At 41.6% G+C, this 23,525-nt stretch overlaps 2 protein-coding genes across 2 annotated transcripts; both read right to left on the bottom strand.

Annotated features, from left to right (window-relative positions):
• Positions 1–315: 315 nt before the first annotated feature.
• Positions 316–3,152, bottom strand: dpm2 (dolichyl-phosphate mannosyltransferase subunit 2, regulatory). Its single transcript, XM_037485491.2, has 4 exons — positions 3,057–3,152; positions 1,681–1,770; positions 1,388–1,490; positions 316–1,302 (listed from the first exon to the last, which is right to left on the bottom strand). Exons 1-4 carry the CDS (start codon positions 3,057–3,059, stop codon positions 1,247–1,249), a joined length of 252 nt encoding a protein of 83 aa, XP_037341388.2. The 5' UTR covers positions 3,060–3,152; the 3' UTR covers positions 316–1,246.
• A 1,388-nt stretch (positions 3,153–4,540) lies between these two features.
• eeig1b (estrogen-induced osteoclastogenesis regulator 1b) lies at positions 4,541–22,771 on the bottom strand. Its single transcript, XM_037485488.2, has 12 exons — positions 22,622–22,771; positions 22,020–22,306; positions 16,506–16,626; positions 16,222–16,251; positions 13,536–13,652; positions 13,405–13,451; positions 12,523–12,683; positions 11,550–11,651; positions 9,020–9,233; positions 7,837–7,958; positions 7,679–7,748; positions 4,541–7,601 (listed from the first exon to the last, which is right to left on the bottom strand). Exons 2-12 carry the CDS (start codon positions 22,163–22,165, stop codon positions 7,556–7,558), a joined length of 1,176 nt encoding a protein of 391 aa, XP_037341385.1. The 5' UTR covers positions 22,166–22,306; positions 22,622–22,771; the 3' UTR covers positions 4,541–7,555.
• Positions 22,772–23,525: the final 754 nt, after the last annotated feature.

The following is a 23,525-nucleotide window of genomic DNA, read 5'->3' as shown; positions in this document are numbered from 1 at the left end:
CAGTAGTTGGTTCACTTGTGCTTCGATCATGTGTCTGTTTTGGTTGTGCGGGTGCCTGTGTGTATTTGTCTGTGTTTGTCTGGTCCGCTTAGGTGGGCCCCGTCCCTGTGGAGCCTTCAAAGCATGTTACCGGCTCCGAGCTAATTATTACATGATTGCACCTCAGTTATTTCAAGTCATTTCACTCACTCAGCTTCTACTTTGAAAGAGGATCTGCGATAGCGGCATAGCAGGGCACAGCGCTGAGCGCGGCCCCAACTCAACCAACACGCCATTAGGAGAGACTAAATATAAGGCATGATGATGACATACTAAGTTGTTATTTTCACATACAGGATCTTTATTTCTTTCATCAATAGGCATTTTAACAATATGATTAAAGTAACCCTTGCCCACTAATAAACCTGCTCTGTTACTGCTGCCAACATACTAGTGTAAAAAACTAGTTTCCCAGCATCAACATTGCCCCATTACAAGATATACTGTTATACAAAATACAGTTTTCCCTTCAAAACTATTTACAATCAGCATACACAAAACTAAAATAGACACATCTTTAATAAATAAAGATTCATGCTGCTTTCAGAGTGTTTCCTCACAGTGAAACATATTTCACCTCCCTTCAAACCTGCCATGTCACAGTTAACTGTATTGGCCCAGTCACAAAAATGGAAAAGCATAATATTAGAGAAGCTGATATTTAGATATTCACGACATTCAATTTTCACTGAGAAGGGAGGGAGTACCTTCAGTGTGATGCATTGCAGGTACCATGAAGCCCTGCTCTTACTGGGTTAGTGAGAGTTCTCATGTGGAGTTTAGAAGCCCTCAAAGTGTTTCATTTGACGGATGAGGCCTGCAGGTGTTTGACTGTAACATGGGTGCTCTCTTGCAATCTAGTCTTTGCCCTGGATCGCAATGAAAACCTTCAGGTGTATTAAATTACATTGATATCACTCCTTGGCTAATGGATTCTTGTTTACACTTTCTAGACAATTAACAACTGTTGAATGGCAGCCATTTTTTTTATTTAGTCATAGGTTTTCTCAAAAGTCTTTCAAATTAAACACATCTTAACTAAACACTTAAACTGATCCTGAAATAGAACCAAAATACAAAATAAATGTCAACAAATACAATTTTGTAAGGATTAACATCATCTGTTGCTTGTGGTGCCACCAGAGAGGTTTTAGCATCACGGCTATTTTCACATCCATAAATTCACAGCCGTCCCTCCATCCTGACATTAGTCCACTTTCTTTGGCTTATGGTTCTTCCACATGATGACTGCAGTGAAGGTCCCTGTGAAGATGAAAGCGGTTTGGACTTAGCTTCAACATAGAGCATGAGACGGTTTGTGTGTGCAGAATGCAGACAGTGTACTCACCGACACAGAGGAGCAGTATTACTGCTGCGATGCCAGGCAGAATGACGGAGTACTCTCGAGGAAGAAAATACTTGTGTAGGAGGTGATCATTGTCCACGAAAGGCTGGAAGAGGACCAGATATCACATCATGAATTTGATTAGAAAGGTATTCTTTCATTTCACTTAAGTCATTTTGAAAGAATAATGTATTCAAGAGAATGTGATGCAAACTCTAAGCAGGTTATGTTTTACACAGTACTGTGTGGACACGGGAGAAAAGTCCTCACGTTTAATGGACATGAACAGAACCTACCAGGATGATGACCCAGACCGAGTAGTATGTAAACAGCAGGAGGCTGAAGACAACAAGACTCAGACCAACAGCTTGGTCCACCCCTGTAGCCTGAAAGGAGACCATTAAACACTGAGCAGAAAGCATTGTGGGGCAGTTATAAGTCAGTCATGGCCAAAACTCAATCTAATTATTCTACATATCCCAGATTAACTCTAAACTCTAATGAGTTTGGATAACAGTGCTGGTGCTAACTGCATATATGTTTTATACTTACTCCATACTCAATCAATATTCTGTAGTTACACTTCTAGACAGCTAGTTTAACTAACTACAGCTAAGTAGGTGGCATCATGTGGAGCAAAAGAGACAAAGCAGGAAACACAGAGATATCTGGATTTCCTGACTAGAAGTTTCCAGTAGGACTCAAGATCCAGATTTCCCACAATGCAACAGAAAAGGGGGCTAACGACTACTTGCATTATTGATTAATTAAAGGCCTTGATTGTCAGGAGAGTGATGTTCAGCCAGGTTCCTCAAAGTTGTAAATAAAAGATAACAAAATATATCAAAAATAATGGAATGTGAAGAGAAGGAAATCTTTAAACAAACATAATACTTTAACAAAGAATGATTATAAATGGAAGAAGAGCTGCTGCCACGGCGACAGGACGCAAAAAAAGGGAGGAAAATGTATTATAAAAATCTATTGCCAGTTATTTATTTGTCTTTGACTAATTATTTGGTTTCTCAGAATTTATGACATCCCACAGAGAACATCATCACCTGTTTAACCAGCTGAGAAGTCCTCCAAACTGTCCTCCCTGACACGAACACAACGTGAGAATAAGTGAGAGGGTCACAGAGAAGAGCAGCAAAAGGCTTACAAACAGCACCTGAATCTCTTTGGAAGGATGCAAATTCATAATAGTGAATACACTGTGTTGAGATTTGAGAAGGATGGAATCTATAGGGCCTGTAGGACAGGTCTCATCAATGAGGTAACAGACTGTCTCACATATTAGTCACGTGACGCACAGCATCAGGTACATTTGCTTTATCAATAATAAACGCTGCACTATAAAATGTAAGCCAATGATTGGCAGAAGATCATTAGGGATAACCTGCCTAATGTGCAAGTCAGTATTAAATTGGATACAGCGTTGCACTGAACCGGAGACGAAAGGCTAACGTTAATAACAAGAGATTTTACGCTGAGTGACGTTAACGTTACCGAGTTTACAGAAGGTCGATTCTCACCGTCCACAGGTAAAAGAAGCTAACCCTAGCTAACGATGTGTTAGGAAGCTTCTCTGCGGAATCAAATACCCAAATGTTCTGTTGCTACTTGACGAGTTACAGCTTTAAGTTTTAGGTTAAAGCAGGATGTCTCTTACCATTTCTGTTTGCTGACGTTTTCTGCTCCTCTTCTTCTTCCTGTTCCGGTTAAACCAGCTGATCAGAAGCCTCTGAGAGCCTCTGCTGCCTCCTGCCGGTTGATCAGCAAACACACAGTTTTGCTACAGTTAATGAAGCTACTGCAACTTAACAGGCATTTGTATGTATGGACTTTACATTTTGTTTTTGTTATAGACATGGATTCATCCATTAACGGACGTAATATGATGTATTTTTTATATGCAGTTTTCTTAATAAAGTACAAACTCAGGTAAACAATGTCCGATCAGTGAGTTCCCTGTAGTTTGTGCTTGCAGTGCTCTAGGGACAGGCGCCGCTGGCTCCATGCTGTCTGCTGCTTCACAGATGTTTGTTGCAAAGTAATCAAAAACGTCTTGATAACAACTCTGAGAGCAACCGGGAGACAAAATCGTTGCAGCAGAACAGATTTGTTTAGCTAAGAGCAAAGAGTCGTCGGATCAACTTGCCAATACAAGCTTTTTGGGTGAAATGAATTGTCCAATGCCTAACCCTAGCCCAAAGAAAGCAGGATTGCACTTTTATATATATGAGATGGTTGCTGAAACTGAGGTTTTGAGTGTTCATTGGATTAGACTACTAAGACGGTTTTTGGACCAACTCCCAATAAATCTCTTATTCAAATTAGTTTCATTTTTGTCAAGTGTAAATAAAAAAATCACAGATTTGCCTCAGAGGGTTTTACAATCTGCCCACATGCACCACTCCTCTGTTCCAAAGCCCTCACATCAGCACAAGAAAATAAAATACTTTTTAATGGGGAGGAAAAAAGGAAGATCCCTCTGCTATGATGTCCAAAGTGATATATAGTATGTCACGTGTACAGAATAAACAACATAGAGTTGTATAATATGTTCAATGCAAATGGAAGAAATGATTCAAGTTATAAGAGTAGTGAGCAGAATAATGATGGAATAATGACTACATATAATAATGACAGTAGCTGTTGATAAAGCAAAAAAAAAAGGAATGGTGTCAGTAATAGAAATGTGACTAATAATAATTGTGATAGTTGATACCAGCAGTTGTCAGCAGAGTCATGGCAGGAGGCAGGAACAGGGTCCAGAGAGAACCATGATCAGGAATCGTTTATTGCCATACGTCATACATGGAATTTGACTTAGTGGTTGGTGCATGACAGCAGACAGTACGACAATGGACAACAAACAATGTAGTGCGGGAATAAGATAAAAATATAATAAAATATAGTGAAATATATGCTATGGATTAGTAAGCTATGGGTATATCCTGCACTTGCCTGGGAACGCCTTGGTATCCCCCAGTAAGAGCTGGTGGATGTGGCCTGGGAAAGGGAAGTCTGGGGTCCCCTGCTGGAGCTGGAGCCTCCACAACCCGACCCCGGATAAGCGAGTGAATATGGATGGATGGATGGATGGCATTGTTAACAACAAAAATACAGACCAACTTGTTTACTTTAGAGAGTGTTTATTTTCATTTTCATTTTTAAAAGTATAGATCCAATTTGAGCAGCAATTTTCATTTGATAAATTAAATTAGAACAGTAAAAAATGTTTCCATTTTCTGTCCACAAAAAAAATCCAATATAATTACTCAACAATGTTTTCAAATCACCAGGAAAGAACAAAAACTTTCTGTGGGAACCAGTAGTTACGTCTGTCTTTAATATGTTAGAATTGGGCTCCTATCTCAGGGTGACCACGGGCGGCAGTGTGTATTAGTGAGGGAGGGTATAATGGGGCACAGGGATAATGATGCAGGGGTGACGGAGGACCACACGGTTTCTAGCGCAAACTAAGACAGACAGAGCTGGCCAGGAAGCCAAGTTATATAAAAGTGTGCATTATAAATTGTGAACAGTAATAATTGGGTACATCACCCAAAGAGACGAAAGACCTGGAATCTCTGTGTCAACGAGAGTAAGAAACAGGATCTTCCTCTGCAGCGAGCCCAGCGCCTCACTAAGATCAGTCACTACACCTTCTTACTGAATGAAAAAACATGCAACGCAAGGTCATAGGTTCCAATGGTCAGGTACAAAGAAATAATTATTACAGGTATTGAGAGAACAAATCAAAGCATCAGACAATTCACCAACAGACCCTCCTACAATATCCCATCCCACCATACAATATCTATTTGATATGGAATTCCAAATACATCTGCAGACCAGCCTGCTGGTCTGAAAATAAAAGGAAACCGAATTGGATGGATGTGTAACAACAGTTTCTAATCACTGGATGTGTACAAGGTGGGAATGACCTCATTCATACTTAAAGAGCACATTTGTTTAAAGATACAGGAATGGCAACCGTAGAGCATCGAAAATGAACACCACCTTACGGTATGAAGGTTAATGTTAAAGTCGTTCTAGTGCTTAGTGTAGATAGCAATGGAAAACTGTGGCTGAGCCCCGTGTGACAACCCCAGTATCCACTCTGTTTACCAGTTTAATCCTACATCTCCACTGTTTTTACGAGAGATGTGCCAAAACCAATACAGGTCCTATGCCGATTCAAGCTGGATTGGGAACCAGGAACAATAGAGTTGATCTGGTATCACAGATTATTTCTATAAATATCAATTCAGCAAATTTATATCTATGAAATGATTTGTTACATATAGTTTGACAAATAAAAAAGTCAAATTAGGCCTGATGTTGCCTTACACATTGATCCAAAAAGTCGTATCACTGAACTCACACAGTACAGGACTTAATGGTAAAGGATAACGATAAAAAGGACAAACATTCATGTACAGCATAGAGTGTGTATAGTGGAATGAACACACACTGCAGACTGAGAGCTGGGTGCTGAGCCTCTTTACTCACAGTCCATGTGCAGCAACAACTTCAATATGTTGTGTTTACTGCCCCTCGTGCAGCTCTAAGCATCAATGCAGTTCTAAGTAACTTTTCTTTGCAGCCTGTCGCAATGTGAAACATTTCATATCCTGTAGTCGGCATTCCGAACTCAGCTAATCCGTGCGTTCTCATTGGTGAGCCAGCAAGTACATCACTAGAAAACTGTATTTAGTCCCTGATTAATTTAAAATGTGATTTACTGCGATTAGTATTTTTTAAGTCCAGAGAATGAACGGCTACATATGGCCAGCCATATGAACATGTGTCTCATAAGACAAACTCTTTGACATATTCACCGGACTACATTTGTCCCATAACAACAGCATTGAAAGACAACAAAAACAGAAAAGATATTTCACATGTCATTTTACACAGCTATACAATCCCCATATGCTTTTAGTGGTTTTTCCAATCCCCACAAAGCAAACATGTGCAAAATAGTATATTAGATGCGTATATAGAGTGATCACATGACATCAAAATCAAAGAAGAGAACAACAGCTCAGAAAGACCTTCTGCTGCATTTGAAGGGTTTTCATCAACCCGTAAAGCCTTAAAATGATGTCAAAATCATATTAAACAATATTTGACTTCTGTACTTATACATTATGAGGGATAAATAATATGGATAACAATTGATTGCAGACATTCATTCTTGTATTTTGTATTTTGAAAAGCAGGTGCTTCTTCCCCATAAAAACTCAGAAATGTTCATGTTTTACGCAATGACCAAGCATTTCTGAACGCTGCGTTATTTCAGTGTTTCACTACTATTACCACATGTGGTGGTTTCAAGCTGTTGTTCAAGTCATTTCTGCAGTACGGACTGGTCAACGTTTCACTGGGTGTGTTTCATACTGGTCCCTAGTCCAGTAATGAGGAAAGAAAACCCCTGTACAGTGAAACAGGACTTCTGCATAGCTCAGTTATCGATGATATGGGCAAATGATTAATCATTTGGTCTCTTTATTAAAGACAATTCTAACCTTACGATACCTAAAATGTCTCATTCAGCGTTCAGATGATCTTTGCTCTGCCTTCTCCTGTCACTTATGATTGTAATATACAGTATATATATACATATTGATTTTTTGCATATAATGTACATAACATGTATATATATAAATATCACCACATGTTTATGAATGTTAAAGATGTATTAGTGTATTAGTGATCATTTTCAAACCAGCCAGTATCGCTAAAATGTAGCACAACAGCTGTACAAACAAAGAACAAACCAAAAAGGAATGTGACTGCAATTCAAGATAATAATTAATGAACAGAACAGAACTGAATGTCCTTAAGGAAGGAGTCAACTCAGTCATTTTAGGCACCTCATTCATGCTGTGAAAGTCATTTGTCACAACTCCAGATTAAGAATTGCTTACCTGTGTACATTAAATAAGTCAAAGCTAATAGCTAACAACAAAACCTATGAAATAACAAGGCAACCAGAATGAAATCAGTATAACATATTTTTTTCTTAACTTGACCTAAAAAACAATAAATAAGGCTGTGTCCAGTATTTGAGAAAATAGATTAATTGTTTGTTATAGACCTTCCATCCTCTGATTATATAAAATACCTAGTCTTCACAGTCTTATTCCGAGCCACGCCTCAGTGAGTCTCGATGACCACCGGCTCAAAAACACCAGCTGTTCCTCTGGGAAAACACAGAAACACCCGATCAGTAACAGAAGGTGGGCTGGTGGGAGGAGTCACGGAGGAACGCTGCTGTACCTGCTGGAGAGCTGTGTCCCGCTGAGGGCAGTGGTCCCATCTTTGCTGACAAACAGTCTCAAGTTGCTGTCTGAGGAAAATGAGGAGGAGGAGGAGTTACTTTTGTGACACCAAACGTTGAGCTGAAACCAAATCCTGACGATTAAGCTGCGTCATACCTTCATTGTTGCTGCTGTCAGAAAAGTTCTGACTCTGGACAATCTTGTCCACAATGTCATCTGCATCAATGCGGGTGTCGTCCACACAGCTGGGCTGCGTCTCCACACTCTCCTTCTTTCTCCTGTTGTTGGGAAAAAGACACAATAGAAAGAGATGGCACATCTCAGAAGTACAACAACATTGTACAAGAAGCAAAAGGAGCAGAAGCCTCGTACGACTCTTTCACTTCGATCAGCGTCTCATAACTACAGCCGATTTAACAAATCCATGGGATTCATTCCAATGACAAAGAATACAACATCGCCAGCATCATCCATCCGTTTGGTTCACAGCTGGATTGGTAGGCAGCGCATTGAAATAAGGCAAGCTTTTTGAATTTTATATTTTTATCAAGTGTTATTTTGATGGAGTGCCTTCATCCATCTATTGTCTTTAACCTGGAGGGTGATGACTTTGTATTAGTGCAATGTTACCATAACCCATCATGCATGTCAATAGAGATGGTATTCAAATCCTTTACAGCAGTAAAAGTACTAATAGCCCTTGCACTTATTGTAAGTCGCTTTGGATATTAGCGTCAGCTAAATGACATGTAATGTAATGTAATGTAATGTAATGTAATAGCCCAGTGTGATAATACACCACAACAGCTCAAAACCTTACTGAAGTAAAAGTAGGTCAGTATTTTTGTCTGTCTGTTTTACAACGGAACAGTCCTCCTCCCAGAAAGGAAAGAATCTCAGGCATGCAAGTCTACACATGCCTGAGATTCAACCTAAACCTTTATCAGTGAGATGGAGTTCAGACATGCACCAAATGCATGAGCAGATCGTTTGCAGGTGGAGGTGGAGGTGGAGGGGGGGTGCTAGAGCAAGTATCAAATGAAAGCACAACTTCTACAACAGAAATACCCGACTCAAAGTTGACTCGGTTTGATTGGCGGAAAAGCTTATAAAATACAAATCCGGTGTTACGTCCCCACTGGTACATTCAGGAGTGGTTATTTTTTATTCCCTTCTCTTGGAGGGACCACCATATCATGTGCGTTGTACACAGCACCTGAATATCCAAGTACCAAGACCACATACCACTGAAAAATGGACAAAGAAAGTAAATGTCTGAAAATGCATTATGTTTTCTTGTTGAAAACTAAATAAAAAGTGCAGGTGTGTGTGCCTGTACCTGGAGGATCTGTTGTTCATGAGGGCAGCTGCAGAGGGTAGAGGAGGTCTCCCTGGTCTGGTGGGCGTGCCTTGTTGGTGCAGCTCGGTGGGGGTAGAGGGAGCCAGCTGGGAGGGTGGAGCCAACCCACAGGAGACGCTGCTGCTGGAGGACGTGTTCCTCTGGTGACCGAGGTCAGTCAGGCTGGAGCAGCGAGAGTGAGCTGTGCTGTAGCCTGGAGGGGACGGGAGGGTTATCATTAACCCCCTTTCCTCCCACTGTGTGTACAGTTTTTACAGATGGAATTATTAACTTGCGCTGCAGACCGTTTGTTGGGATTTTGTCCCGAAGAAAAAACATTTGTGGTTCCTGAATGTTCCACGTGGAACCCTCTGGAAAAGGCCCTTACAGGACTTGGATGTGGTTTATGATGTTTGCTGCTGGTTCAATATTCTTTGTGTTGCCGCTGGCCCAATTTTAGATAGCTTTATGAAATATATTTAGATCTTGGTTTTTTAAAAGGGCTCTTTGCACCTGGTAAGCTTTGGATTCAAAACGACTACAGGGAGTATTTTGTTACAATAACAGGATGAAAACTGTATTTTCGTTTAATTACGTGACATAAAAAAGTATTTTCTGCTTTGTGCCCATTTTGCAATCCAACATGCCACTTGTTCATGGAAAAGTCCACTACCTATTGACACAGTCACTTGTTCCAATTTCATACCTTGGCATTCAAAGTGCTATACCTGAGGGGGGGATACACACGCCAGCTGACAAAACATCTAATTACCTGATTACACTACTTTTGTTTCCACAAATGAGTTTTCTGTGTTTGTGTTTTACTTAGCTCTGCTCTGTTCTAAGGCACCACTGTTGCTGCTTCCACGTCACCACATCAACCACATAAAAAAAACCTTTTCCAGAGTTCAGCTGGCGGTCTACTCTCGCACTCCCAATTTACCTCTAAGTTAATATTAAGCATGAATAACAAAATGTTTTTCATATGTGCATACAGCATGAGGTCATCATCTGCATATAGCATGAGCTAAAACCATTGCAAACTGATGGGAGATAATTGATTTATTGTACTGAAGAGCAGTGGTCCTTAAATCAAGCCATGCGGCACACCCATCCTGAAGGTTTTCAGAGGTGATTATTTACTGTTTATCCACACAGACTGCTGTCGTCCACTCGGCTGGGATCCAGAGTTATGGACAGGTTGAAGCCAGTTTGTTGAGTAGTATTTGATGGTTTACTGTGTCCAAAGTACTGCTCCCTCCTTTATCTGCGTCTGCTTCAACGACTTCAAGGAAGTACTAGCCTGTTATTGTAGTTGAATCTTTATTTTTCTGAAAACACATGGCAGAGGGTCTGAAAGTGATTTGGAATCAAGGTGTACAATGCCTTGTTCCGCTACAACCTTATGAATGCACATTGAAAAGTATAATGATCAGAGCTATAGTTGCTGAACCGTCGTCTCCGGATGTGTATGTATGGGTTATTATTGCCGGTTTCAGGGCATTGGGAACGTGGTCCCATTTGGGGGCGGGGGTTAGATCCCCTCTTTTAAACTACATCTCAAGATCGAATATCAAGCAGGATTCAGAATGATTATACTGACCGTGATTTGTACTAATAGATTACATATGTCCATTGATGTTAATGGTATATGCTATTAGCAATTAGCATCTACTACTACTAAATTAATGTTATTTTCTCTTTTTACAGCTGGTGGTCCCTGCATGAACAGTAGGCTTTGCATCAGGGTGATCTATAGTAGCGTCCAGCATCCAACCATTTAGTAGTTGCAAAAAGGGTTTTACTTTTGCAAAGAGACACAGTCGGAGAAAACCTCGCACCACCAATCTGTTTTTAAAACTTACAGTTTTATCTCAGTCGCTTTAGTACATTTCTCAGATTAGAATTTTAATTATCCAAACTACATGTTCAATCTTCACATCATTGTGTCACATCAAAAAAGCAGATTCCCATTTCTTTGAACAAGTGTCAAATGCTTTGGCACATCCATGTAAATGATTATGTACAATTATCTCCTGTTTTCTACATTATCAATTGCCTATGTCATCAAAATGTATTATAATCTGTTGAACCTAAAAACAAAGATCTATATCATGAACCATCAACTGGCAAGTAAATATACAATGTTCCAATGTCTGACAATGGAAAAAGAGGACAAGTTGGGAGGCAAAACAGAGGAAGAGGCAGAAGAGTCTGAGGACATATGCTGTTCCTGATGGGATAAGAGCCACACTCTCTACAGGGATTTCATCCCTGAACAAGAGAGGGTCGGATTGGAGATGAATTGCCAAAGTACGTGATAGTTTGGGACAATGTCAGTTTCCATCGCTCCAACATCATCAGGCAACGGTTTGCGATCCACAACAGGATGCTAAGTCAGGGAGTTCCTCTCACCCTACCCTACCTCCTTAACCCCATTGAGGTATTCTTCTCCACATGGAGATGGAAACTATATGAACACCAGCCACATACATAGATGACCCTGTAAAAGCCCCTGAGCCCCTCTGACCTGAGATCTTGCTGTGCTGGCTGGCAGAGCTGGAGCTGCGGAAATGAGAAGTATGAAAGACCTCATCTGGGCTGGACACACTCCCTCCCTCCTCAGGAAGCCCTGCAGAAAACACACACACATACACAGCCCTGACTGCAGTATGTGTCTTTAATATGTAAATATATATATATTTAATATGGCATATACGTAGCTGTCAACAGCTTTCCTGAAGACACATTCAGTCAATTTGTTGTTCAGGATCAGGAATCAGGAAACATTTATTGCCATAATATGTCAGACATACAGGGAATTTGACTTGGCGGTTGGTGCATGACAGACATTTAGACATTGGACAATGAGACAACATAGTGCAAGGAATAAAAAAAATGTATAATGCTATGGGTTAGTAATCTCATGAATACGAAGAGTTTCACACCGTAGGGCTCTCCTCCAGCAAGGTCTTAGTCCTGAATCTGACAAATGGCCGTTTGCTCTCTCCCTCCCCATTTCCTGACTGACATTTGTGAAAGACGTTTTAAAAATTATCCATGTGACCGTTAAACACATGGACTTTGGTCATTTTATAGGTTTTGTTTTAAATATGAAATCTGCAGAACATTGTTTATCCTATCATCAGTTTTGGGCAAGCATTCAAAGCATTCATGTGTATGTTGAATTCACATTTAAAAAGACACCTGAGCAGTCAGAAGATCAGATCCCAGGTAAGAAGAAAAATGTTAACACAATGATTATAATCAACAATTCAGGTGCTTTTCAGTCTGCCCTCCAAATAAACATTCATGGACACACTGTGTGCTTGCATACAACAAGTCTAATGGTCTTCCTGCTCAAGCTTCCTTCCTTCCAAGACTTCACTGATAAAATGTCACTGTGTTCCCAAATCTCACAACCAAAAGCTGCAAAAATAAGAACCACATTGTAATAAGTTTGTTTAACCCTTCATTTCCATTTAGTTAAAAAGGACAGTTACCTGAGCTACGTACTGACGACTCTCTGGGTTTTAAAGCTCCGGGACCCTCAAAAATGCCACCTAGCGTCTGCATGGTGGAATCAATGCTCTCACCCTTACAGTCCAGCTGCAGGGTGGGGTCCTCATCCCCAAGAGAGACAGATGTGGTTGTGCATGGAAGTCTGATGGTGAAAACACAAAAGAAACGTCAGTCAGGAGCAGGTACCTACTAGGATTCTAAGAACTAGAGAAGGTTAGACATTACAGTTTGACTGCTATTTGGCCTGCTGCTGTGACACACTGATCATGGAAGTTTTTACTGTATGGTTCTTTAAAGGAGCCATATTGGTTCTTTGTGGTCTGAATGAAATGTCTCAAACATGCTATGGTCACGGGGATCATTATTGACAGCACCGTTTTCAGCCGGCGTAAAACAATGGGAAATGTAAAAAACAAATGATTAAAAATAAGTATTTGTAATTGAAATGTAATTATAGTATGATTCCAATCATTCTATTGATTTTTATAGTCAATATTGCTGAATTTGTGCATTTTCCTATTCAGTTGCAAGACGCACAGTGAATAAAAGTCTCTGCACGTCCCCTCAGCGCACGTGACTGTCAGTCAGATACACTCTACGACACTATCGCTTGGAACCAGTCACACCCTGAACAAGAGGCTCCCCACCAAGATCCACAATTCAGGGCACCCCCCTCCATCGACCAAGCAGCACCACCCCTGGAATGTGTAATGTTCACCAAGGCACTGAAAGCCCATGCATTCAATTAGACCATAGAAAAAAACTAGAAAAACTAGAAACACTGGGTAGAGGGTGTTTGGGGGAGTTTCAGTTTGTCTGAGGGGGGTCCACAGAGTCAGGGTCTCTGAAAAAGAGGCACTCACGTTTTAAAGCAGGGATCCCCGGACAGCAGAGTTGTCCCAATCGTTACCTTGAAAAAAAGATGGATGTTACTAAACCTTAGTGTTTGTGTGTATGTATGTGTGTGTGGGGGTGGGGGGGGGCATTTCCCCACCTTAAGGATAGAATTGTCCTGTCGAATGTTTTTGGTGTCATAACCCTCAAGAATGCAGCAGCGAACTGTGGAGCCTGAACCAGCAAACTCTGCAATGTTGAGATCAGCAAAACCTAGCTGGAGCCACCAAAACACAGACAGACACATAGACAGACATGTGGACAGACAGACAGACACATAGACAGACATGTGGACAGACAGACAGACATGTGGACAGACAGACACATAGACAGACATGTGGACAGACAGACAGAGACATAGACACATAGACAGACATGTGGACAGACAGACAGACACATAGACAGACATGTGGACAGACAGACAGACACATAGACAGACATGTTGACAGACAGACAGAGACATAGACACATAGACAGACATGTGGACATACAGACAGACACATAGACAGACATGTGGACAGACATACAGACACATAGACAGACATGTGGACAGACAGACAGACACATAGACAGACAGACATACAGACACATAGACAGACATGTGGACAGACAGACACATAGACAGACAGACATACAGACAGACACATAGACAGACATGTGGACAGACAGACAGACACATAGACACATAGACAGACATGTGGACAGACAGACAGACACATAGACAGACATGTGGACAGACAGACAGACACATAGACACATAGACAGACATGTGGACAGACAGACAGACACATAGACAGACATGTGGACAGACAGACACATAGACAGACAGACATACAGACAGACACATAGACAGACATGTGGACAGACAGACAGAGACATAGACACATAGACAGACATGTGGACAGACAGACAGACAGACACATAGACAGACATGTGGACAGACAGACAGAGACATAGACACATAGACAGACATGTGGACATACAGACAGACACATAGACAGACATGTGGACAGACAGACAGACACATAGACAGACATGTGGACAGACAGACACATAGACAGACAGGCATACAGACACATAGACAGACATGTGGACAGACAGACATACAGACACATAGACAGACAGACATACAGACAGACACATAGACAGACATGTGGACAGACAGACATACACATAGACAGACATGTGGACAGACAGACAGACACATAGACAGACATGTGGACAGACAGACACATAGACAGACAGACATACAGACAGACACATAGACAGACATGTGGACAGACAGACAGACACATAGACAGACATGTGGACAGACAGACACATAGACAGACAGACAGACATACAGACACATAGACAGACATGTGGACAGACAGACAGACACATAGACAGACATGTGGACAGACAGACACATAGACAGACAGACATACAGACACATAGACAGACATGTGGACAGACAGACACATAGACAGACATGTGGACAGACAGACAGACACATAGACACATAGACAGACATGTGGACAGACAGACAGACACATAGACAGACATGTGGACAGACAGACAGACACATAGACACATAGACAGACATGTGGACAGACAGACAGACACATAGACAGACATGTGGACAGACAGACACATAGACAGACAGACATACAGACAGACACATAGACAGACATGTGGACAGACAGACAGAGACATAGACACATAGACAGACATGTGGACAGACAGACAGACAGACACATAGACAGACATGTGGACAGACAGACAGAGACATAGACAGACATGTGGACAGACAGACACATAGACAGACAGACATACAGACACATAGACAGACATGTGGACAGACAGACATACAGACACATAGACAGACAGACATACAGACAGACACATAGACAGACATGTGGACAGACAGACATACACATAGACAGACATGTGGACAGACAGACACATAGACAGACAGACAGACATACAGACACATAGACAGACAGAGTTCTTTAGCTTTGTCTCCCTTTGACTTTTGACTTGTCCAAACTCCAGAGAAATGTAACTGAACAACAAAGGCCGGGTTTGCATTCATGTGGATATTCAAGTTCCTGGAGGAGGATTCGTCCCGTTTTAATGTCTCCTTCACCTCATCACATGCATTAAAAAAGCCAAAAGGTTTGTGTATGGAATCAGACTCATTGCCACCACATTTCCTGAACTCGCCAGAGGCTACATCTTTTCGATTTTTGAAATTCCATGAGCTGGTAATATCGAGACAACATTGTTGTAATGTTATGAACCTTTAAAGTTATCTCTTATTTGTTTTATGTATTATTATTATAGTGAATGCATGCTGCTAAACTGCAGGTTCATCTCCAGTCCGTCTAAAGTCATTTATCAATCATACTTACATGTTGACCTTTTATTACATTTTAACAGCAGACATGACTCAGCATGGTTACACCCTATTAATTAAGCAGGAAGGATAACAGGATCCCTGTCTTCAGGATATGACATGACAATATTCTAATCTTTATTATTGAGCTGGAACAGCTGATGCTGTAAACTACATGACAGGTGCTTTAAGTTCAGCTGTTCAGCACACACACAGCGTGATCTGTTGCAGGCTACTTCTCACACTCATTACCCCTGTCACATGGCCCTGTAATGTGGATATTTTTGTACAGCTTTCAGCATCACTGACTACTTCACACGCTAAACAGGTCTGGGCTGGATTAATGAGAAGTTTGAATGTCTTCTATATTTTCCTGTTTACTAGTCACATCATCAGAAAATCAACTTACCTTTGAGAAGGCCTTTCCACCTTTGAGCTCCTGTACAGATAGAGAGCACAACAGTCCATCACATTACTCCATGTCAGCCTGCTATCACCACCTCCACAGTCATATCCATAAACATATTGTTACTTTTACATTGTTACACAGGGATGCTGTGGGGGAAACAGTTACTTGCATCATGCAGCAGGTATAATCACGTCTGCATTATGGGGCTGTTTGGGGTAATGGCACTGACTTTAAATAATAATCAAGAGAAGCAAGAGAGGGGGCTGCTGGGACTTGTAGTTTACCTTACGTACAGAGACCCGGCAGATGCAGGGATCCAACACTCCAGTGTTTGGACTGGCACTCATTTTACACACAAAAGAAAACTTCTTCCTCCATCGAACACAGTTCTGCTGCACCTCCTCCCTACACACACACACACACACACACAGGTGGACAAATAAAACTTAATAATCCCTTTCCATTGCTTGGCTTCCTGTCCTGCCCCTGGCCCCCTGTTAACTGGGCCCCAAATAATTGGTCATTAATAATTGCCCCCTTAGTGCAATCGATTGATGATTCCAATGTGATCTTACTTCTAAAGGCAGATCCTTGTTCTGCATCACACAGCCAAAGGCTCTTTAGTTTATGCATTTTGCACAGGCAAGATACGATGTCCACGTGATGTGGAGGGAAGCTGTGAGCTCCGGCCTCACAGCAGTTGACCAACACTATTATTGTCCTGGTGTTCTTTAGTAGCGCAGCCAGCAAACAGGCTCCTCCCTCAACAAAAGCTCTGGCATGCGCTCATCTGCTTCATACGTGTAGTGACAGTGAGACTTTAAAAGTCCAAAGTGTCACTGTGTTCTCCTCAGTACTTTCTGAATACTAAGCTTATTCTTTGTGGTTCAGAGTTTTGTTTTCCATTAGTACGTCTTCATAAAGAGATGCTAAAAGTGAATTATGGGTATTATCACCGTTAATGATTCACATAAGAAATATAAAAAATATGTAGGGCTTTTCTCCTGATGGAAATGTTTGTTGGAGGACAATTACTTCCCTCCCTATCTCGTCTATAACAATTACAATTGAATCATTTTGGCTGGTCCACTGTGTCCCTCCCTCAGTCTGTCAGCAGGCTTTTCTTACTAAACTAAAGTTAACTTCTACACTGTATTCTCTGATCACACACAGGCATCAAGGTCCTTTGCTTGTCCCGACTTGGCTGGTAGACTGATGTTATCACTGATACTCATGTCAGAAGACTGTTCCAGAGTATCATCCAGCTCTCCACAGGATCAGCACTTCAACGTGCAGATTTAGTCATGCACGTTTTTTTTAAATTGACTTGCTTTTGGCAAACCCACATAAGTATTCTTTTGGAGATGTGTTTGTGACCACATGTCAAATATATATGTTTTCTTTCTTATATTATCTGTCATGCCATCAATCATAGGATCTTAGGTTAGTTATCTTACGGCCTACTTTTCCAACACTGATTTTAACATTATCTGTACCAGAGAAAGCTCCCACTCTGCTTATCTGAAAGGTGACCTGCCGTTTACAGCCCTCCAAACAACTGGCTGCCTGGGAGGAGAAGAAATGGCCAGACAGGTTCTGCCACTTCTTTTCTTACAGCCCAAGCTCCCTGCCTTCACAAACACACCATTGTACAAGTAGATACAAGCAGAGCTTTGGGTCACAATGAAGCTACACTACAGAATGTGAGACTTCCAAAAAACTGGATCTCTCATCCTCTCATCCTCTCTTGGAATCTTAGTCATTCTTGCAATTCACTGTTACATTTTGCATTATCCATAATAATTGTTCCACCTCGGGCCACTGAGTATGTGTACTATTTAGTTTTTTGCTCTTTTGTGGATATCATTTAAGATTTCTAAAGCATAACTGGTAATAGTGCCATGGTCTGCCCTGTTCGCTTTAATCAAGCAGGCTTTACTGTGGGAGAATAGTTTAGTACTAGAGGGCTGTAAACTACCTGACTTTAACTTCATCACAGCCACCACACAGGCACCACATAGCCTGTGAACTTGTCTGACCTAAAGCAATGAATGTTATGCATTGCCTCAAGCAGGCTGCTGCTACTAATATTTAGTAGATAAACAATACACTATAATGAACTGTTTTCAGTGCAGTGATGGGATGTGTAAAAAAGGCACAAACGGTTAACGTGTTTGTAAAAGTGCAAGGTGAATGTAAAAACATATCAAATATAATGAGTACTGACCAAGCGGCTGGGTCAACTTGGTTTGGTTTCCATTTTATCTATTTTTATCATGGCTCACACTGAACGTAAAGCTTGCAGACCATGACCAGATAAAGTAAAAAATAAAGAAAAAGTGCATTGGATTATTCCTAATTTTATCTTATCTCCTCTAACTTACTAACCCATAGCTTATATTTTATTATACTTTTATTCTATTTTTATCTCATTTGCACTATGTTGTCTTTATTGCACTGTCTTCATGCACCTTCCGCCAAGACAATTGCCATAGTATGTACAACATACTATGGCAATAAACGTTTCCTGATTCCTGATTCCTGAAAATCACAGATTTCACCTTTATATATGCATTTACATCATCACGGGAGGTGGAATCCTGTTTGTTAATGTTTGTTACACAATATATTGACCCAGAGAATGCAGTAATGATCTCATCTCTAAACTAAACCGTTATCAGGTTGCCAGGGCAACAGTTCCACCAGGGCACCCCAAACTTCCCTTTCCCGGGCCACATATACATGCTCTGACAGGGGGATCTCAAGGCCTTCCCAGGCAAGTGTGGAGATATGATTTCTCCACCTAGTCCTGGGTCTTCCCAGGGCCATGCCAGGAAAACATTTGTTGGTAGGCGCTCAAGGGGCATCCCTACCAGAAGCCAAAGCCACCTCAACGGGCTCCTTTCTACGCAAAGGTACAACAGTGCGGTTAAAGAGGTGCAATACTGCAACGATGAGATCTGCAGCCCCCCAAACTGTTGACCCCCCTTCCCCGACTACGCCTCGATGCCCTGTCCATGAAAACCACAAACAGGATTGGTGACAAGGCGCAGCCCTTGCGAAGGCCAACCTCCGCCCTTACTGCCCTGTATACTACAGGGATTGTACCCCGCAATTCCTGCAGCACCTCCCACATTACCTCTCGAGGTGCCACGTCATACACCATCGCCAGGTGCTGTGGATTACCACAGTGGTTCTCAACTTGTCTGGCTCCGGGACCCACCTTTACCCCTTAAGGACAAGCTGCGACCCAATTCGATCTGTCGACCGGGGGGGGGTGGTGTCGACGGGGGGGGTGCTTCCGCGCGTTCTAATGGACGAACGAGCCGGAAAAAAGACAAAGCTCCGCTGCATTACAAAAAGTCCCTTCAAAATAACAAAAATAACAAAATAACTACAAACGGGTCCCACCAGTTGAGAAACACTGGAGTAGCATACTCCTAGGCCTCCTCCATGATCCAAGAAAGAGTAAAGAGATGGTCTGTCGTTCCATGACCAGGACGAAAACTGCATTGTTCCTCTTCAATCCTTGGTGATGAGATTCGAGTGACCCATTAAAACTGTCCTGTCTCCCCTGCCATGGTTATAATAATTCATTTTAAAATGATATTTTTAAAGCCTTATGCTGCTAAATGGATATTCTGTCGCCAGAACACTCCGCTTTTTATGCTGCCGCTTCCAGGCCTAGTCCAACACTCCTGTTCCACATCATCCTCCAAATATCTAGATTATGGGTCAACCTGTCTCTTATGCGTCACTTGTTCTCACATTCATAGCTCTGCTGGCTTCCAGTTGCTATGTGAACTAAATAAGCATTAAAAAGAAAAGGAAAGTCAAAGTTGCAAACCAGGAGTTCAAACTCCACACTGCTGATAGCGTGAGGCGCAATAAATCAGGAAAGGGGCGTCGCGACTGCAAACACCCAATCCAGTAGTGAAACATCATCAGCATTGTTTTAAAACTTCAATAAGCCTGTTCACACTGAGAGTTGACAACAGAGTTTTAAATGTATCCAGGTCTGTTTGTGTTTCAGAACTCCTTTGTTTTTAGTCTAAAATACATGCCTTTTTAAGAGGAATTGGAATAGTGTGGATGTAGGTGTGGAGTTCATTTTTCAAGCAAATAACTGGAACCATTTATTGAAACAAATAGGAAATCAAGGTAATCTCCCTAAAATTTCTGGCCCCCTTGTAACCAGGAGTTATTTGCATGCAGACAAGTGCAGGTAAGCACTGACCTACATTGTCTGGAAGCACTTTCGATTTCAGCCAACTGTTCTCAATTGTGGGATGGGTAAAACGCAGTGGTGTAGTCTAGGTGATACGTAGGTACACACCGTATACCCACTAGGAAAAGTAAAGGATTTCCACCCAAAAAAGCGTGATGATAAGTATCAATGTTGTTGTGACAGATAGTTCTAACTGTCATTCATAAATTCACGCCTACTGATGGAATCACGTCACACATACGCAGTCTACCGCTGTCCAATCCTCGCTTACTAACGGATGCATTCTTCTAACTTCTGGAATAACTTCATAATAATAACACTACATGGCTACAAACAAGAATAGTAAAAGAGACAATTTGTAGGTTTTGTAAATGTCACCTTCTTGTCTATTTTCAAGGGAAACTGGATTCTCGTCATCACAGTGGGGCAGAAGTGAGCGTGTACCAAGACATGGACCTTGTGCTCACATAAAAACTGGGCAGATTCAACAACTGTTTGTGATGAAATACTTACACAACGACTCAATGCCCCCCATGAAGTCCCAAATATGTCATTTTAACAAAACTGGTTTGTACGAAATAACCCCCCCCCCCCCGTCACATATGAGGTTGATATTGACCGTATCTGAGTTAAAAAAAAAGAAATGATGAGCTGCTATTTAACCATCATCAAAGTGAAGGTATTAATGAGTGCATTGCATACATTTCTTTCTGAGGGAAAAAAAGGTTTTGTCTCCACTTCCTTGTTTTCTAAATGTGCAGAGAATTGTTTAGAAGAAGGTGGGAAAACTGAACATTAATGGTATCCTCTCATTGGATTAAAACAAGTAAAAAGAATTAGTGACCCACTGTAATTGTAATTGGAGCAAGTCTATCTAATGCAGATATACCCGAGTTCCATATTTAAAAAATTCTTTGGAACAGCAGTCTGCTTTTTAGGAACTTTGTCATAGTAATTGAGATAATCTAAATACCTGATAGTGAACTACTTTTTTTGGAACTGTAGTACGTATGTTCTCCAAAAAACAGGATGGAGACGGCTAAGAATTGCTTTGGCCGGGACCACCTTTGTGATCAAAGGTAGACCTTAAGAGAAGCTGGCAAGTTTCAATCAATTATTTTGCTCGCTCAAGAAGTTTGCCGAAGAGCCCTCGGGCCACTTACTTAACCTCTGCATAGATCCACAAAGAGGCTGCGACACGTTTGTGGGTCTCAGTGTGAATGTACTCCAGGGGGCAGCTGAGAAACAGCATAAAGAAAACTTGCAGGAGACACAGGGGTGAAATAATATAAACTGTATTGAACTGGTTGAAGTGCAAGATATGCGGTTTGACACCAGTTTTACAGCGGTACCAGTCCTTATCTGAGGTGGAAAACTAACAAGAGAGGTCAACAGCTACATTCACTCTCTACATACTCTAGTCATACGCTCTCTTTGTAGTAAATCGTGTGGGAAAATGCATTTAAATCTGCAAGAGTTCCATTTGAAGTAGCTGCACATCACGTGTCAAATAGATGCAATATAGGTTTCATCAGGATATAGCAACGAAGTTATAAGTTGTTCTAAATACCTGGATGACAAAATGGCAAAGTCCCCGCCATCAATCAGCCGGATTTTGCAGAAAAGCACACCGTTGACGAAAGGCACCGCTGTAAGCTCCTCCAATGTGAAGTGCACTTGAAACTTAAACTTCTTCTTTTTCATCAAAAAAGACATTGCTCCCGGGTTCTCATGGTACGATGATAACTACCAATGAATGAAAACTGTAAAATATAGACGTATATATATGTATGTTGATTTCAAGTGTAAAATTCTACTTTGCTTGAAGCTCAGTCATCTCGGAAGTTGTTTTTAGACCTGGAATTGGGAGGGAAAAATACACTTATTAAAGTTATAGCAAGAACAAGATGAACTCGGTGTCTTTTGCAACTGCGTGGTAGCTGTGTTGCAGCACCGACAACTTTAGAAATCATGTGGTCCGTTTATTTTTCTACCCGACATTGCAGAAAAGGCATTCTCTAATCACAGTCATCTGGTGTATTCCATTAGTTCAGACACTGTCTCTATGAATGCTTTTCTCCAACACCAACACATTCGATCGGTGCACACATCTGCCACGCAAACACCGAAATCACTCGGCGGCTCAACGCCTTCGATATAAAGCTCACTGACCCTTTCCGTTCCGTCGGTCTGGATAAAACACCGCAATCAACTCGAGTCGTCGGCAGCCGTCTCGGTTTCAGCGCATCTTCACCAACTTGTGTCTCTCTAGCAATGACTTCTCAAGAATTCAGTGAGATCGGCTCCGTGAACGTCTCACGGGGCCAGTTAGGGACCGTCCACAAAGTCTGAGCAGAGGCGTGTAAGGAAAGATACCCTTCATGGAAATCTAATATAGACAGGATGTGCATTTCTGAAATTGTCCGAGAGCCGGTGGTGGCTGGTCAATATCTGGCGTGGCCACACCTTGAGCACCTGTAAAAAAATTAAATATGGAATATATCTGTACAATATGATACCTGTCTGAATGTCCCAGCAGTAATGATGAATGATACTAAATAGCATGACTATACTGAATAAGATCTCTGGTAAGAGGTCTTGCACTGTGTCTGGTGCAGGGGCGGATGGGGTATACGGGCGATTTCGGCAACGCCCCACCAACTGGGAGAAAGAGGGGGGGGTTCAACAAATTCTATCACAGCCAAAGTAGTCTTCTGTGTTCTAGACATATTATCTGTCATTGTCCAATCAGATTCGTCAGATTCAGGTCACGTTTCAAATGGTCGTGCGCGCCCGCCTCGAGTCCCGCCTCTCTCGGGGCGAATTCATTGACGTGGAAAATTGCCCAAGCATTCTCCCGTTGACTCTCATGTTAAAACTTTTTTTTTAGAAAATCGAGCGTTCAATGCCTTTTCAATGAGGATTTGGGGCTCGCACTTACGCGCTTGTGTCATACGTAAACGAGTAAGGGGGGTTTTGACTGATAGTTCATGAACTCGTTCATATTTTGGGCGAACGTGAACTGAACGTACTGTATTAATGCCCGATGAACGTTACTGTGAACTCGTTCATTCTG

The sequence above is a fragment of the Pungitius pungitius genome, chromosome 18 (genome assembly GCF_949316345.1).
Source record: "Pungitius pungitius chromosome 18, fPunPun2.1, whole genome shotgun sequence".
In the NCBI taxonomy this organism is placed as follows: Eukaryota; Metazoa; Chordata; class Actinopteri; order Perciformes; family Gasterosteidae; genus Pungitius; species Pungitius pungitius.
This window is presented reverse-complemented; position numbering and strand designations above follow the sequence as displayed.